Consider the following 18480-nt stretch of genomic DNA (forward strand, 5'->3'; position numbering starts at 1 on the left):
GACATGAAAACACAAAAAAAAAATAAGGTTTTTATATATGTTCGGTCCCTGTTAATAGAAATAGGGGTCATTTAAAATTTGGTCCCTTAATTTGCTAATCTTTGTTTTTTGCCACTATTTAATCATTTAAAATTTAGTCCCTCATCCCATTTAAACATTGTCACGTGTGACGTGTCACGTATGATGACGTGAAATGACAAAACTACCATCAATTCATTTTCCTCATTTATGTGAAATTCCAATTTTAAATCATGAAATGTCCAAAATACCCTTGAAATTCCAATTCATTCTTCTTCCTCTCCCTTTCCTCACGTTTCACCACCCCAACCATCACCACCCACCACAATTCACACCCCTTAAATTCCAATTCATGGATTCAATGTGACAACAAAAAAACACCACATGGTTCACCGTCAAGCTCCACACAACCAATAATCTCAAACCCGCAAAACAGCTCAATCCGCCACAAAGCCACGCCAATGCTTCATACATTCCAACAATATCAACAATGCGATCTATACAAGGTTCAGGAAATGAAGTACCATTGTCCCATGTAGGTTCTTCATTCATCGGAAGGGGTTTGTTAGGGACGTAGTGTTTGCCGACGGGGAGACCATGCCTGAGCAAAAGCGGAGAGATGAAGCTACAGATCGGTGAACGACGTCGTTTCCGCTTAAGATTTGTGATGCTACGTTTGGTAATCTAAGACACACAATGGTTATTGCTTTGATTAGGTTAATGTCGGGAAGTTCTTGAAACGCGACGGAGGAAGGTGGAAAAGGGGTGGTTATGGCGGTGACGATTCAATTCGATTATGACGGAGAAGAAGGGAAGAGGAGGGAAAAGGGTTTTGAGAAGAAGAAGAAAAGGAGTCAGTTAATGCCAGAAAATGTTTTAATCCCTGATTCAAGTGGGAAGAAAGAAAAGATGAAGTTGAACCAAGTTTGTATTTGCATGAATCTATAATTGTGGTGGAGGTGGTGGTGGTGGTGGGGTGGGGGTGGAGAAAAGAGAGGAGGATGAGAGAAAGAAGAGGAATATTAAAGAAAATGAAGATAAAATCAAGGGCATTTCGTCCTTTCACGTTTGTTTGAGAAATCAGACGTGACACGTCAGCTAATCAATGACGTGGCAGTGTTTAAATGGGATGAGGGACTAAATTTTAAATGATTAAATTTTGCAATGGAAAAAAACAAGGATTAGCAAATTGAAAGACCAAATTTTAAATGACCATATTTGTAGGGACTGAACATATATAAAAGCTAAAAAAAAATTGTCACAAAATATTTTCCCTATTTCACTTTTTTAATATGAAAAATGCTAACCTGATTAAAGAATCAAATATATTAGTATTTATATTGAGAGTTGCGCAGTCAATACATTCAAAGTTTAAAAAAAGTCACATTTGTAAATTAAAATTTTCTCTTTTGCTTCATTAACTGGTGCCTCTGGGGCACGGGTTAGTATGAACATTTTACTATGGATTGTCTTTTTTCTAATTAATATTATTTTCATCACTTCTAATTAAATATCTTAATTCACTTTACATTTATGATAACGATGGATGCACTAATACATGACAAGGGCACTTAAAACCATTTTTCTCACTCTTTCCTTTGTTCACTTTTCTTAATATGTTTGTGAAATAATCAAATGACTCATTTATTTGAGACGGAGAGAGTGATATTTGTATAATCATATTTTCTAAGACAAATTCATTTCATATTTGTGTCCTTACTCTCTCCAAAAAATAATTCTTTGGTTTTGTCCCAAAAGAAAAGGGAAAGTAGATTCTTTTGATTTTCATGAGCATGATTCATTTGTTAATGACTATGCATTATAATATATATGGGTCAAGTTCGAACCTTGGACTTTTAGTAATGATTTAATATTTGCATTTTATCAATGATTTACTACTTTTTAGTAATGTTTTATTTAATAAAATGATACTTTTATTTAAGCTTTATTTGCATTTTACTACTTTTTCTTTTGTTTTGAGTAAATAGATAAATACAGATATTTGTAGTAAGTATGCAAATAGGTGGCAAACTCTTTAATTTATGGAAATTCGTTGGCCGGATCAAGATCATAGTCAATTAATACCACTTTCAATGATCAAAATGTGAATGTTAACCTAGCAACACTTCACATTTCACAACATTAAGTTCCAAAATCGTCACCAAATGATGGCCAAAGTCAAATGATCAAATCTTAAAAGTTAAGGTTGTTACGACCAGCCAAAGTGAGTGCTACATTTGTAACACCTAAATGACTTCAATTTGGTGTTTTTATTTTGGCACTTGAATGAACATTGTGTAAATGAACTCTTAAATCCGTAACTACTGGGTTGAGCACGAATTCTTGTAATGCCTCGTCTATAAATAGGCTTCATCTTGCTTTGATTTGACACCACTTACCACCAAAGAGCTCTTATACTTGTAGTTTGATTGTATTAATTGGTAAAATAAAAGTCGCAAACCGAACTGAATTGTGTGGTTGTGTCAAAAAATAACCTAAAAAGATTCAAACCAAACGTCGTTGTTTGCTATTTTTATTACAATTATTTTTTGGGTAATAGTCGTTTTGTCCTTGAATATGCTAGGAGTAGTAACAATAATCCCTAAATGTATCGAATTTTCAAAATAGTCTTTAATTATGCAATTCGTTAGTTAAAATAGACTCTCGCGTTATAATGTTCCGTTGATACTGCCATATCAGTCCCTCAATATATTGACTTAGTGTCTTATCGATTTTTATAAGTATTTTTTTTTTTATATCAATCCTTATAAGAAAAAAGTTATTATTAATATTAAAAGACTATTTTAACGTATTATTTTGATTAACGAAATAGACAATTAAAAATTATTTTAAAATTTTAATACATGACCATTATAACTACTCCATCTAGAACAAAAATAATTATTCCCTCAAAAAAAAAAATAATAATAATTATTATTCCAACTATTTTCTTAACTAGCGAGCAAGACAAGAGGGTTTGTCTGAGTTGAAGAGTCCGACACGAGTGATTTGATTCCTCTTGAAAGAGGGAAAAACAGTAACACACATAGACTGGTGATTGCATTGCAGGATGAGATGAGAAGAACAAGGAAGATTTAGATTTTGGAGAGAAAGAGACGGACACAGACACAATCATCTATCTTCTTTTCTTCTCTCTCTTGATTCATTCATTCGAAAAAGGGGATTGCAATACACACACGGAATTTTCTCAAGATTTAGATTTTTTTGGACAAAATGGAAGAAGCAAAGGCACTCCATCAGCAACAACAGCAACAGCAACAACAACAACAACAACTATTGATTCAAGAACAACAGCGACAACAACAGCAGCAACATTTTATGCTGTTACAGCAATTGCAAAAGCAGCAGCAACAACAACAGCAAGCAGCTGCAATTTCTCGATTCCCTTCCAACATTGACGCTCACTTGCGTCCCATAAGACCACCTCTCAATCTTCAACAAAACCCTAACCCTAACCCTAATCCCAATCCCATTCTCAATTTACACCAGAACCCTAATTCAAACCACCAGCAACAACAACAGCAAAAGTTGATCCGACCCGGTAATCAAATGGAGCTCCAGATGGCTTATCAAGACGCTTGGCGGGTCTGTCACCCGGATTTCAAGCGACCCTTTTCTTCTCTCGAAGATGCCTGCGAGAGGTAATATACTAATGTTTTTGCTTACTTTTCCTAATTAATATGAAATATCACATCTATGCTAACCTTATAATTCAGTAATTTCATCTACACTCATCAGATTAGGCGTTTCCTGGTGTATAAATTTAAGTAATTTCATCACTTCTCAGATTAGGCGTGTCCTGGTGTCATACACATATAATTACATTGAATTATGTCATTAGTAATTTCACCTACACTCCTCAGGTTAGGCGTGTCCTGGTGTCAGACACATATAATTTTATTGAATTATGTCATTTTTTCAAAAATATGATCGGTGTCGACTTGTCAGTGTCCATGTCTATGTCCGTAGTTCATAGGTTGATACTACCACTCTGAAACTAAACTACTTTATTATGAGTTAAGAAGATTAGCCCTCCATATAAACAACTTTAAATAAGCAAGCTTACTATATTGTTTATAAAAGAGTGGAATTTTTTAATTAATTGTATGTTTTTATATTGATGTATAATATATGTTTTCCTTATATGGCATTTATTATGGTCGGTTTTGGATGGGAGGGAGGGCTCATTTTTCCTTTTTAAATTAGGGAAACTATATGTTGTTTCTAAAAATTAATTAAGTGTGATTGAATTGTTATATGCTCGATCATTTATCATGTTATCATTTAAAAAAAATTTATATCTCAACTATATACTAAAATATAAACTTATTCTCGATACTCCTCCCCTCAAATACCCAACTCCCGAACATACCCTTAGTGATTTACCTCAAATTATGTCCGCGGCCTTGCAATCACTTGGTTGTTGCAGCATTTTTTGATGTTCTTTTTGAGACTCAAAAGACTTGGTTCTCTCAAGATGCTTTTTCATTCTATTTCCATTAAGCTAACAGTCTCTGAATGAAAGAATGCCCTTGCAATTGAAAGAAGCTATTAGTAATACTGCATCAGTTTGTTTACAGTTTAATATTTGAGTGAAACTTAAATAAGTAATATTCAGAATGACCTATGCATGCCATCTCACATTGTGATGACTAAATGGAGCGGTGGTTGTTGATGCACATTGGAACTTTTTTACATGTCCTCATAAAGCCAGAAGACGGCGTATATGAAACAATATAATTTTAATTATATATCAGAATCATACAAATATTAGGATTGTTTGACACGAACTGGTGGTGTATTATAAATAAGTCTTTTGGACAATATATTCTGTCCCCTAGTAGATAAATTTATTTGTGTGATATCACTGTTTTGTTATTCCAGTGATATCACTGTTTTGTACTTCCATTGTGAGAAAATTGAATGTACGGATTACTCATTATAGTGATTTTGTTGATCAAACTTTACATTTTGTTCTTTCCTTTTTGAGATAAGGGGTTGTAAATAAATAGTATGTTTCACTGATCAATGAGGATAAGTTTTTAAAATTTCTGGAATAACCTTGGGAGAATCAGATGAAATATGTTGCGAAAAAGATAAGTGTTTGTCAGTCTTGTGGGGTGCTCAAATGAATATTGATTTCATTGTATACATGTTATGTACCCATTTCTTTGACACGCCTGTTGTTCTCTGTCAAATCACTCTTTTAGGGTTTTGTTGTTGTTGTTGTATGCAATGTTTAGTTGGTTATGGTTTTCTTCTTGAGGGTAAAAGGCAAGTCAATCTGTCAATTGTATTTCATTAGTTTTATTTGGACTACCTCTAGCTGCTGGTTGCCAGGTGTCTCACACCGGTCATTGGGTGACTACAGCTTGTTCAAAACCAACCTTTGCATCGTCAAATCCCCGTTTCTGAATAAATTTCACCATTGTGTTGCCCAACAAGTAAAAATATTGATTCAGAATTTTGAAGAGTCCCAAATTGGATGAGATAAGGCCTGAAAATGAGTTATAAGCGGGGGCATCCCTCACCTTATGAGCCGATTTTTGAAGGTTGAATTAGGCCCAACTTAAATTCTAAGACATTATTTTTCTAGGAACTAATTTCAAATAGGAAAATTTTTACTTCATGGTATTGATTTTGTGTGAGATGTTATTTGTAGTTCTTCTTAACCTTAACTAGGATTAGAAACTATGTTGTCAATCCCAGATATCAGAACAGAGCAGCCAAACCCAAAACCGGGATAGCTGGGAGTGGGACGACCGCTATTTAATAAATTTCGGAATTGCTATAAAATTAATACTAATATCACATAATTTCTGAAAAATGAAACAATTTTCTCATTTCATGACATATTCATAATTAAAAATAATAGTCACATCACAACTCTTAAGCAAACATACTTGGAAATACCAACAGAATTCAAGGAAACAAGCAAGTAAGTAAACATTAAAACTCCAATATAAGTTCTCATCAATAGTCAATACAATCAATCATTAACATCATGACATAAGTTCATTATAATTTCAAAATGAAAACAAAAAACGAAACAGAGGGGATGGAAAACTATTAGCAGAGCCTAAACCAAAATGGAACAGAAATAAAGGGAGGTTTGTAAATAAACCAGAAACTGCAAAAAACCAGAAACAGTCACAAATGGAGGCACATTCGAAGGAGGCACGAACCAAGAACAGAGGAACCAGAAAGAATGAGGAGTATGCGAAGGTTGCAGACAGATGCATGTATGACGGCGAGGCTGTGAACGGTGGGGTCTAGAAACGGTGGTTCACGCCCAAAGAAGAAAATAGAAGCAGAGAAGGACTTCTTCACATGAGAGATTGATTGGAGGTCAGGGTTTTTATTGGGAGGAAAACCTGAAAATAGCTCTATAACTATCAATTTTAATTTGGACTTTTTCTTTCGTCTTCTTCCCGCATAGTTAGCACCACTCGTTTTTGTTACGTGACAAGACTTGTGGGTACACAGTGCTATTTGCTGTTTGTAACAACATAGATTAACATATATAGTTTAAGTAATGTTGATCATTTATTTAAGTAGATGGCAGATTAAAATTAAGGGTGCATTTGGGAAACTAACTTAAGTGTTTATTGAACAAGTATTTATCATTTTATCATATAAGTGCTTATATATAAATTATCTCTATAATCAAAGAGGAAATGCGGTTAAAACTGTTTTTATGCAAGTTGTATATGTTTTCAAATTTTGCATATCATGGGTAACTTATTGAAATAAGTTGAAAACAGCTTATGAACATGTCATAAGCTATTTTCCTAAACTCTGAAACTCTAGCGCAAGTGCTTATGCCATTAGTTCCCAATCAGTTGATGTTTTTGTTATTATATGCTTATATCCCAATCAGATCTATGCATCTAAATGTTATTCAGCGTTAATTTTGTGGACCGAATACGAATTCTATCTCTTCACTGGCAGTTTCTTTCACTGAAACCTGCTTCTTATTTGGATTTGCTACACATCTGCTTTGCAGAATTCTTGTATGTTGCTTTCCCCATTTTATATGATTACAAGCTGTCCTTTTCGTTCTATATATTTAACATTGAGCCTTTTGGTTTGTGTGTTCGACACAGTGTGATGTTATTTCCTCTGCTTTTAGAATTGTTTAAAACATGTTATCCAGTGTTCCAACTGTACTTTCCTTGTCATTAACCCTGTTTCTAGTAACATTCAAAATTTCTCTGTATATTTATGTTTGAGGACCATGCTGTGAAGTTATTATCTGTTCCCATGTCCTTACTCATAATTTTACTTTATGTGTATCTGCTTTACTTAGATGTAGTTTTGCAAAGCCTATAATCTACATGTTCTATCAAATATAATCCTTACTCTACAATATGGCAATTGCTGTGTTAATTTATTTCACTCAATGGAAGTGGGACTAATAGATGATTTAAGGTAATGTATTATAAGGGTGATGCTAACAAGTGCCCTAAGGGCATTGTTTAAGCAACCCATAAAAGCAACTTATATCTTGGAAATACAAGTCAAACACTGACAAAAGTACTAATTCACAATTATCTATGTAAAAGTTACTTCTTTTGAATCATTTAACAATGCCCTAAGGGCACTTGTTCCATATTATAAATCAGTCTAGAATTCTACTGGGTTATCAATATACTGCAAATGCGGGGTGTTTAAACTTTAGTACATTGTCCCAATGGATTTCATAGGGGGGACTTCATGTGCTTATAACAAGCCGTCCACACACACACACATTTGCGAGTACATTAATGAGTTGTGCTCCTTATAAAAACAAGTAGTGCATCATAAATTTTTGTGTGATTTAATTCATCATGTGAATTTTTTTTTTCTAGGTATGTGCAACTTCTTATTAACTGTTATGCATGTATGATTGTGTTTCATTGAAACGTGCTCTTAAAAATCTGAGTGTATCATTTATGAACAACAAAAAATTGCTTTGTTTTGAGTCTAATGCAAATGAAGTTTGCTCTTACATTTATTTACCTAAATTTTTCTTCTGCAGATTATTGCCATATCATGTTGTGGCAGATTATGAAGCAGAAGAGGATGATAGGATACTTGATTCCGACACAACTGGCCAGATGCTTTCAAGGTCCCAGCAGTGGGATAATAATATTGCTGCTAAAATTGCTGAGTTTACCGCAACTTTTGAGAAGCAAGCACTTGCCTTCAACATAATATCGCAGAAGAGAAGTTTGGGAGAATTTCGGTCTGAGGAGAGACTGATGATTGAACAGGCACTTCTCCAAGAGGAAAAACGGGCTCTGATCGAATTAAGAGCAGAATTAGAATCCAGGGAGAAGGCTGGTCGTGAAGCCCACGAGGCTAAACTACGGATGGCAGCAATGTATCAAGCAGAGCAGCAGGCAAGGGCTGATTCGCAGTCTCATGCTGAAATGATGTCTCGAGCCCCCATAAGAGGGAGTGCACTTGGATCCCAAGGAAGTGATATTGGGATTGTTGGCCATGACATGGGAGATCAGGATCACGGTGAGATGATGAATGGATGGGGAAACAATGCACAGAGAGATGAGAAGGAGCCATCTGAGGATTTCTTGAACGACGAAGCTGAAAATGGTGACACTGGCACGCCCGATGGCTGGCGTGAGGTTGGTGAATTTGATTTGAATGCTAGATGAGATGCTCGAATAAGCCATTCGGGATAGCTTGAATTATGTGTAAGGATCACTGTCCATTTAAAAAAAAAGAAGCATTTTCCTGTGTATCTACAAGTTAATATTGTTGAGATTACTATTTCTAAATTTACAGGGGCTGAAGTAAAACTATTGAACCAATATTAGATTGGATGAATAGCAAGTTTATGCTATTAGCCTAGTGTTAGCACACACATGGCTGGATTGGATCATTAGGTCCAAAAGCAGTGTTATATAAGCACAAATATTCAGTCAAAGTGTACATCTTAAATTTTTCTGGGAAACTCTACTTTCACCGTTCTATACCACCATTTATTTTGGTAAAAATGCTATATCAATTGTAGATGTAGATGGTGCGGATTTAGTTGTATGATCGCTAGGGTGAAATAGGCTTAGCTATTTTTTTTGAATGGCAAAATAATAATATATATAAATAAGGAGGGTTCAAGACCCAAAAGTACAACAATAGAGCAACAAAAGACCCCTAGAAGGGTACTCCAAAAAAATACACAAAAACCAAACTACAACCACCCTAAAGAAGAGGCAGAAGCACCAAAAACAAAAAGAAAACACCTCGACAAACCAGACAGGAGCGGCTGACAAACCACTACATCCCAGCTAAGGACCAGACCCCACAACCCAAACCCCCTACCGAAACCAGCACAGGACAGGATGCGCCTCCCACTCGTAAAAGGAGCAGAGGCTGACAGAACTCTTACCCAGGAACCACTTCCAGGAAGAGAGCTTCACCTTATCAATAAGAAGCGCGACGGTCGGAGTCCCTCCCGCAAAAATAGGCTTAGCTATTGTATGTCTTCGGTGGCATTTCTTCTCCTGAACTAAGTTCAAGAGTTATCTTCCAAACACAACTCAGGAGTTATCTTCCGAATACAGTTCAGGAGTTATCTCCTGATTCAATCAGTTCGTAACTCCTGAACGCCTTATTTAGGGTTAAAATGTCGATAATTTAATATTTATGATTTACGAAATAGAATTATTTAATAATCTCTTAAAAGTATATCAGTGAATTTTGTCACTTAAAAAAATCTTTCTAAAAAATGAAAGCATTCAATCATTTATTGAATGCAGTTAGATTGTAAAACCTTTAAAACTGTTGCATCAAATTTGGAAAAATAATTAACTATCGATACTTTTAATCTACAGGACTAAATCATTATTTCTCAAATGTTTACAGTAAAGTAAGGCATGTTTACAGTAAAGTAAGGCGCAACAGTGTAAAGCATGATAAGATGCGTGCAAGTATTAGTTTATGTCTATAAAATGCTCATGCGCTCTTGATTTTCACGTGAGAGGTTGGGGATTCTAGATGGCAAAAGGGGAATATATTAAAGATTTAAAGATAAATAGCATTCTGCGATGTAATATTTAAAGATAAATTACATATTGCACCATAAAAAGAAGATACCTCATGATACCCCCTTATTGTATAAGCCTCCTCACTCAATCATCCACTACATGTGCATTATAGTTTTTTTTTTTTTAAATGGTAAATGGTTAGTAGTTAATGCTCTAGTAGCTCTATTTCCTCCTGCCTCGAATATAAGAAAAAATTCATTGTTCAGATTCATTGAATAAATGATGCATTCGATTTATACTATAGACCAGATACATTATTTATTGAATGAACCTTAAAAATGATTTTTCTCTTGCATTCGAGACTGGGTGGAGTATATAAGAGCACCACTTGATTCATTTCACTATCTTCTATTCAATATTTCAATATGGAACACAATGATTGTTCCTTTACATCAACCTATCAAACCTACTTCTAATACAAAGTCTATCTTCAACTCTTTATCCCAATATTCATAATAAGAACAATCAAATTTCCAAGATAGGCAACTTTACATCTCCCACGTCCACTATATCAAAGTCAATGTCACCAAAATAGTATCAACATGAGGACAATTTAGCATAGAAACTATCAAATTTTTCATTTAAGCATTTTGACGATGGCCTAGTCAGGTTCAAAACTAATGAAAATTTTAAAAAAAAACTTACAACTTCGCATTTTAACCTCATGTTATTTAGAGGCACGAGATTAGAAAAGCACAAACAGAATAGCTGATTATACAATCGCTCCAATAAAAATAACCATTAGATTATAAAAAAGCATGGAATATAACGATTGAAAATTGACGAATTTTAATCTCCATTTATTTATTTTTCAAAGATAAATCAATGTGCAGTAAAATGATATCATTTACTGACTCCTTTAAATGGGATACACTTTAGATTAACCCCACAAAAGTTAAACTAGTTTTGCCCCAACCCATTGCTACCACAACCAATGTCCTTCTACCAAGATTTGGACTAACAGCAACCAAACGGGTAAGGTATAAGCTCATTTTGTTTTGTAATCAGGTTAACTGTATTGTGTATAAGATTAGAAAAATGTCTAAATTTGGGTGTGGGACATGTATAATTTACTCTAAGAAATATTAAGGAAAAGGAAAATACTAACAAGTGTCCTTAGGACATCATAGGAGTAACATTTTCTATTTCATGGAGCAATACGCATTCATCTCGCCATTTTGAATATTCAGCCCTCAAGTTCACCACAGCGCACAAACTTTTGAAATTATATCAAACAATCAAAGTTGAGCTAATTACAGTGAGAAAATAAAGAATGAGGGAAGAAAGTAAAAACGAAAAGTATTCACAAACTCTACAAAATATTAGGCAGCTGAGAATCCAATCTCTGCTGCAATTCTTTGACCTTCAGAGAGAGTTCGGACTTTTGCTCCTTGTAGCTCTGGAGCAAGTATTCCTTTCCTTCTATCGCCTCCTTCAATTCTCCCACTTGCCTTTTCAGCATCTCAATTCGCTCCTCCTCATCCTTTGTTTTTTCAGGGATGTCCAAATTACTATCCCCATCAAGATGCCCATTTGGATTGCCGTTTCTAGTGTCAACAGACCAAGCTGTTCCTGTGGATGATTTGTCATGGGGGACATATCCAACACAGTGATCTGCAATTGCTTTCCTTAGCCGTTGGATCTCTCTCTCGGAGTCAAATAAGTCCCTGTTTGCAGCTTCAAGCTGCAATTGCAAATGAGAAGAAAGTCCGAGCTGGGCATTGAGTGAATTTTGCAATTCAGCCATTTGATCTTGCATCTCTAGTATCATATCATCTCTTCTCTTCAATTGTTGGCGCAGTTTCTGTATGACTTCCCGCTTACTGAAAATATCAGAACCAGATTCTGATACACATGGTGAATCTGAGCAGTTTGAAAGATGAAATGGCTTTGAAGGCAGTTCAAGACGATCAGGAGAGCAAGCCCAGACAACACCATTTTCTTTGCTAAACTCAGCAGGAGGAACAGTCACCAAAGGGAGTGCCCCATTGAATTCACTCAACATCTGTTCACTTTGTGCGCGCTTTAGTTCCATAGAACCTCCAGTTCCTGTCCATCATCACATACATAATCTAAGCTAGAAAAACAGCACCGTAATGAAAGTATATGTCACACAGAATGTGGAATCAGACCACAACATAATTAATTGTGAATAACTTTAGTACAATGTAGACAGGGTTTTATCAGACACCAATCTCATACACGTTCAAGAATAAGTAAATTCAAGGTTAGCATCTTAAAATGTATGCGCTACACTATACATATGAAGCACTGACACTCCTCGGATTAGGCGTTTGCAGGTGTCCGACATGTGTTGTGTCCGACACCCACCGACACTTGTAATTACACTGAATTATGTAATTTTCTCAAATTATTAGCGGTGTCGGCGTGTCAGTGTCCGTGTCATGTCCGTATCCGTGCTTCATAGATGCATATAGTTTGCATGTCTTTGTTGGTGAACAAAAGAGATGACATGTTAAAACGTTTTATCATCCACCACATTGCAATTATTCGATTTGGAATTCTCATCCACCACCCTACTTTATGACTCATGAAGCAGAGACACTCCTCGGATTAGGCGTGTCCTGGTGTCGGACACGTACCGACATGACACCGACACTTGTAAATACAATGAATTATGTGATTTTTTCAAATTATTAGCTGTGTCAGTGTCCGTGTCGTGTCCGGTGTCCATGTTCGTATCCGTGCTTCATAATAAAAATAATAAGAGAAAGAAACTAAACAACAAGGATTGGCAAATTAAAACATGTTTAAAGAAGAAATTGGACCTCGATTGCTGCAAGTGAAGAAGGCATGATTATTATTATTATTATCTTGCATTTGGGAATATCCATTAAAGCAATCTGAAGGTGAAGGTTTCCTTATGTTGGAGGACTTTCCATTTCCTGAAGTTAGGAATATTTAATTTAATTTAATATCAAATTAACTTTTAGATAAAGAAGAGGAATACAGAGAGTCCAATGGTACCTTTGAGATTCTCGTGCTTGGGAGGAGGGGGTTTTGAGTCAATAGCCTGTTTCAACTTGTAACCAAGACGAATAGACAATGTACTCAACAAAGCACCAGCAGCAATAATAATCCATGTTGGTCCTTCCTCACCTCCATTTTTATGAACCCTAGAAGACCCATTGCTACTGCTTTGTGCTTTCATTTTCATTTTATTAACACTCAAAAACAACCTACAAAATCCATTTAAAACAAAAACAGTTGGAATTTCATTATAAAAATAAATAAATCAAAAAAGGGCAAGAAGATACAAGTAATAAGAAGTTAGAAGAAAGAGAGAAATGGCGTGCGTGCCTGTAGAACAGCGATGGTCTAGGAATACACGGTGGCGCAAGTGGATGGAGGCATGTTCGTTCAATAGAGGAAAACGGAAAAGGGTTTTTGTGATGTGCGGCTAACCAACTGAGTCAAGGTATCTGAATGAATGTGGGTGGGTAGTGAGAGAAAGTGTGAGAGAGGGGGTGGATTTCGCAAAAAGAAAAAGAGGACAAAATTAAAAGGATAAAATGAACTAGTATAGTCGGTAAAATACTTATTCATGTCGATTGCTCCTAAAACTGAATTCACATTATTAATTAGATTAGATTAATTTATATTTATTTATAGGGTTAATTAAGTTTTTAGTCCTTATAAATATTCTCAGTTTTGTTTTTAGTCCATACAAAATAAAATTACACTATTTAATTTTTGTGACATTTTCCTTAAGCGTTTTAGGGACCAAAATGTTGATGGAAATTTTTGACAGGGAACAAAATGTTGATGGAAATTTTTGACAGGGAATAAAAATGCTGATGGAAAATTTTATAAGGACTAAAAAGTGTGATTTTATTTTATAGCGACTAAAAACAAAATTCTAAATATTTACAGGGACCATTTATATCCACTCAAAAACAAAAATTATATTATATTTCCCCTAAAATAATAGTTTAAATTTTTTTTTTCTTTTAAGAAGCTAATGATATTAGATTACCAAAACGCCTAGATTTTCCGGCACAAGTGTGCCAGAAAATAAGGCTAAGTCAACAAGTTACAAAGTCCAAGAAGGGACCAAAAGGAGAAAGAAAGATACAAACTAAGTAATAGTTTTCAAGCATAAGTTTGGATTAAGCCACCAAGAATGGTAATCAAAAGAGAAAGTAGCGTACTTCGCTTTCAATCATTAAAACGTCTGAAAATTTAATTTTGTCAAGCACCTTAAATAGTGTTCCTTATGCTTGAAAATACGACTATTTCTTTCACTCCAAATTATCTAAACACAAGATAACCAAAAGAGATGCAGAGTTGACCAATGATGTTTAGAAAATCCTCCTAAATGACAGAATTGACATAAATGATCGGTAATGATTGTTGGACTCGCATAAACAACACCTAACCATTGCAAAACAATATGCCAGATTGATCCAAAAAAATTACAATGCAGAAACATATGATTGATATCTTCCTTAGATCCGCAACCACCCACACAAGAAAGTATCAGAAGATTTTAAACTAAATTTCTTGAGGGTATCTTAGTTTAAAAAATACTAACATAGAGGATTCATATCAGAGATGTTCAATGCCCTCTAACTAGCCTGCATATTTCTTTCTTTGTCCAAAAAGACACTAGTGTTGGCAAATAATGGGATTGTGGAGTAACATTCACTCTTGAAGGGGTGGATACCAACAACTCTTTACAAAGCTTAGTACATTTTTTATGTGGCATTTGTATGGTTTTTTTTTTTAAAAAAAAATAAAAATAAAAATACACCTTTTTTGAATATAACAAACTTTGAGAAACTTTTTTGAATATAACAAACTTTGAGAAAATTATAAACTTGAGGAAATCGTGGTAAATTTAGTTAAGAACCATAAGAAAATCATTTAAAAAAATGCACCTAAATTTTTTCCTTTTTTATACAACCAAAGACAGATTTTTAATGTCATGCTTTGGAGCCTTTGGAAACAAAGGAACAACAAAGTTTGGACTAACACTATTGAAACATGTCAAGTGGTGTGCAATAGGCGTGCAATTTACTCGTGGGTTGGAAAAATGTCCAACATGTTTGAAATGTCGCAGCAACGTCGTAAGAATGTATAAATGTAGCGTGGATGCGTCCTTCTCCAACCTACATATGAATGTGGTATTGAAATTTGCATTAGCGTCAATGCTTTATATACATTAGCGGAAAGTTACGGGTCTTTTGTCAGCACTTAATCAGGTCAAAGACCTACATCTTCTTGACATGAATTTTGAGATTGATTCTAAAAGATTGGTTGATAGCTTGCAGAGTAGAAACACTAACACCTCAAACTTTTGTATCATTAAAAGTGATTGTAGACGCATTTTAACTAATGTCTTGATCATTAGATGACAAGCAAATGAGGTTGTTCACAATCTTGCGAGGAGTGACCCCGTCTTTATCTAGTTTCCATAATTTTATCAATATTCAAACATGCATCCAGACTTCTATTTTAAATGAAATGCATTAAATCTTTTACCGTCAAATAATAAAATACTAAGTATCGTTTTGGAAACCAAAAAAGAGGGTCGAAACAAAAAAAAAATTATAACGAAATCAGACGAGGTGTAGAAACTCCAATGTTATCATCAACTAGCAAAAAAAAAAAAAAAACAATTGACACGACAAAGCTCAAATAATATCAACGAAGGACCGCATCCACAATCTATATTTGTCAAAGTCAAAGCATCAACACACATGGTAGTTTCACAATATGAACCAAAAAAATCAAAATTCTCAATTCATCTCTAACAAGCAAATAATGTGTTGCACCAATCGCCAACCCACAACACTGCCAAGGATCTAGATTTTAACGTGTTTACAACAACAATAGAATCTATATGAAGCTCTACTCATTGATAACCCCGAGCATGACCTAAAGACAAACCTTCAAACACCCCATAAATCATGCAATTCGACAAATCAAGACATCGCACGAGGTAATGGTGGCAAGAGAATGAAGATCCTTGAAACTCAAGAAGGTTTTTACAGACAATACAACGAGGAAAAATAATGTCCCAAGTCTCAAGAAGGATTTTAAAGAACGAAGAAAAACGACATTTCCCCCACATTTTCATGTGTCATGTACCCCAGGTGCATGGTAGTGCCAGAGGGCACCAAATTTGCTGCCATATGCACCCAGGTGCATGATTCCGAGAAAAATTGCATGTATACTTGTTTTTTTTCAAACTGAATCAATGGAAAAAGCCCCAAAACCCAATTATAACCCATATGGAAACTTGCATACAAATAGAGACTCTTGCACACTCCTATTCATTCAAAAATTTGACGCTTCGAGGTGAAGACAAGCATCAAGGAGTAGCAAGGAGTTTCCCAACCTCTCTTTAATTTGAGTATGTTTTGTAATATTTTCTTGTTTATGTTTTTAGTTGCCTTGAGCAACTAAACACCCTCTTATTAGGTTTCTAAGATGAACCTATATTTATTTGTTGGAATTTATTAATGCCATGCCATTTCCTTATTGAGTTATGATTTAAGTCTTCAAAAAATTTCAATTGTTCCAAACGTAATGATTTTAGACCCATATGCACAAATAAGCCCTAATTGTATCTAATTAGACAGACCATAAATAGAAATAAGACCAATGACTTATCTATGTATGATCCCTAGGCTAAGGTAACTTATTACCTTGCTTTAACCCGAACATGAACTAAATTGAAAGTCTTTTAATTATCTTAATCGAATTAGGGTTTTTAAGTATGATTGTTAGGTTATGATTCATCCATTTAGAATTTACTTTGTTCCAGACTTGTAAAGCCCAATTACCATAAGTAATTTTATAGATCTATAAATGGTTTCAAAATCAACCCATCGTTTATCAATTAATTGGTATTGAATACTTCATTAATCTGACAAAGAAGACCGAGGAGATTCGAAGAATCCTAATCACCGTCCGACCTCTAAAGCAAGGGTCTCTACTTTTAGATTCGAAAAAAATTGTTAGTTTTATTTAATCTTATAACAATAAAAAGTATTGTTTTTGTTTTATTGAGCTTAGTTCTATTTCTACAAAGAAGATAGTGAGTGAAAGGAACCACAATTATACTAGGGTATTAAGTCTCTTCCAGATCAAAGTAATCTCAACAATCACACATTACTATAATCATCAAAAGCAGCTTCTAATCTTATTGAAGCTTTACTATAGCGTTAAACAACTAGTAAATGAAATATGAAGATAGATTGAACCACAAAGATAATAAATAAAAACCATACATTGAGAAGCTTCAATTATAATTCATAACATGATCTCAATCATCTAGCATAAGCATTAGTTCGGAGAAGCCTCTCCACATACTTGCCAAGAATATCAACTTCAAGATTAACCTTTTGTCCAACATTCTTCAAAGGAATGACAATCTTGTTCTGAGTGTAAGCGACCAACATGAAATTGAAACAAGCTTCATCATCAAAAACATCAACCACAGTCAAACTAGTCCCATCCACAGCAATGAACCCTTTAGGTACAATATACTTAAGCAAATCCACCTTATTAACCCTAACCTTAACCCACAAAGAATCCCCTTCAGGAATCATAGAAACAATCTCCCCCGTGCCGTCCACGTGACCCTGCACGAAATGCCCCCCCATTCGAGTAACAGGTGTTACTGACCTTTCAAGATTCACTGGCGATCCGGGTTCCAATTCAATCAGAGAAGTCTTCCTCAGTGTCTCCGGAGCTAACCCAACTGTAAAATCAGAAGCTTTCGTGTCGAATTCCGTCACGGTGAGACATGTACCGTTGACGGCGATGCTGTCTCCGAGACTGACACCGTCAAGAACCGTCTTTGCCTCCACCTTTAAGTCGAAACCGCCGTCTGAGGCCACTCCGAGTTTCTTGACGGTACCCATTTCTTCTACGAGACCGGTAAAGAGGCATTGAATGGGGCGGTGAATGGATTTTCGCGTAGAAGATGATGATGGAAGGAAGAAGCGCAGAGGAGATGGTTTGAATCGAAGATTAGGGGTGATTTGGGAATTATGGAATCCGTGGGTTAAGGTAAGACGAGAACAAGATGAAGCAGCCATTTGTGTTGTTGTGATGTGCCCGACGAGTAAAGATAATTATTTTTTTTTTTTTTTTGAGGAAAGTAATGATCACTTATTTTACCATTAAAAAATTTAAAGATCATTTTATAAAATAACTAGTTTAGAGACCCGGCGTTGCCCGGGTTAGATATTAAATAAATTTTATAAGTTTGTGTGCACGAATACACGTGTCAGTATATTAGATTGAATTTATTTAAATTTATAATTATAATAATATCATAAAAATAAATATAAATATTTCAAAAAAATTTAAAAATAAATATAAATGATGAGATGAATGTTCAATGCAAGAATAAAAA

General features: G+C 34.9%; 3 protein-coding genes across 3 annotated transcripts; 1 reads left to right on the plus strand and 2 right to left on the minus strand.

Moving 5' to 3' along the window:
* Positions 1-3001: 3001 nt before the first annotated feature.
* LOC146929315 (mediator of RNA polymerase II transcription subunit-like protein) lies at positions 3002-9038 on the plus strand. The gene is made up of 2 exons (XM_085701287.1): positions 3002-3680; positions 8060-9038. Exons 1-2 carry the CDS (start codon positions 3253-3255, stop codon positions 8694-8696), a joined length of 1065 nt encoding a protein of 354 aa, XP_085557413.1. The 5' UTR covers positions 3002-3252; the 3' UTR covers positions 8697-9038.
* Positions 9039-11189: 2151 nt separating this feature from the next.
* Positions 11190-13618, minus strand: LOC146929316 (uncharacterized). Its single transcript, XM_085701288.1, has 4 exons — positions 13410-13618; positions 13077-13288; positions 12878-12994; positions 11190-12137 (listed from the first exon to the last, which is right to left on the minus strand). Exons 2-4 carry the CDS (start codon positions 13264-13266, stop codon positions 11401-11403), a joined length of 1044 nt encoding a protein of 347 aa, XP_085557414.1. The 5' UTR covers positions 13267-13288; positions 13410-13618; the 3' UTR covers positions 11190-11400.
* A 3537-nt stretch (positions 13619-17155) lies between these two features.
* LOC146929317 (lumazine-binding family protein) lies at positions 17156-18219 on the minus strand. The gene has a single exon (XM_085701291.1). It carries the CDS (start codon positions 18158-18160, stop codon positions 17387-17389), a length of 774 nt encoding a protein of 257 aa, XP_085557417.1. The 5' UTR covers positions 18161-18219; the 3' UTR covers positions 17156-17386.
* Positions 18220-18480: the final 261 nt, after the last annotated feature.

This window comes from Medicago sativa, chromosome 4 (genome assembly GCF_051527215.1).
Source record: "Medicago sativa cultivar Bolivia chromosome 4, Bolivia_mono, whole genome shotgun sequence".
Classification (NCBI taxonomy): Eukaryota; Viridiplantae; Streptophyta; class Magnoliopsida; order Fabales; family Fabaceae; genus Medicago; species Medicago sativa.

Bases quoted from the DNA above. Each gene is read 5' to 3' on its own strand.
- LOC146929315 (XM_085701287.1), top strand. From the start codon at position 3,253: ATGGAAGAAGCAAAGGCACTCCATCAGCAACAACAGCAACAGCAACAA. The intron at 3,681-8,059 runs GTAATATACTAA...TTTCTTCTGCAG, and splicing joins CTCGAAGATGCCTGCGAGAG to ATTATTGCCATATCATGTTG.
- LOC146929316 (XM_085701288.1), bottom strand. From the start codon at position 13,266: ATGAAAATGAAAGCACAAAGCAGTAGCAATGGGTCTTCTAGGGTTCAT. The intron at 12,995-13,076 runs GTACCATTGGAC...TCCTAACTTCAG, and splicing joins CAAGCACGAGAATCTCAAAG to GAAATGGAAAGTCCTCCAAC. The intron at 12,138-12,877 runs GTCCAATTTCTT...GATGATGGACAG, and splicing joins CTTCACTTGCAGCAATCGAG to GAACTGGAGGTTCTATGGAA.
- LOC146929317 (XM_085701291.1), bottom strand. From the start codon at position 18,160: ATGGCTGCTTCATCTTGTTCTCGTCTTACCTTAACCCACGGATTCCAT.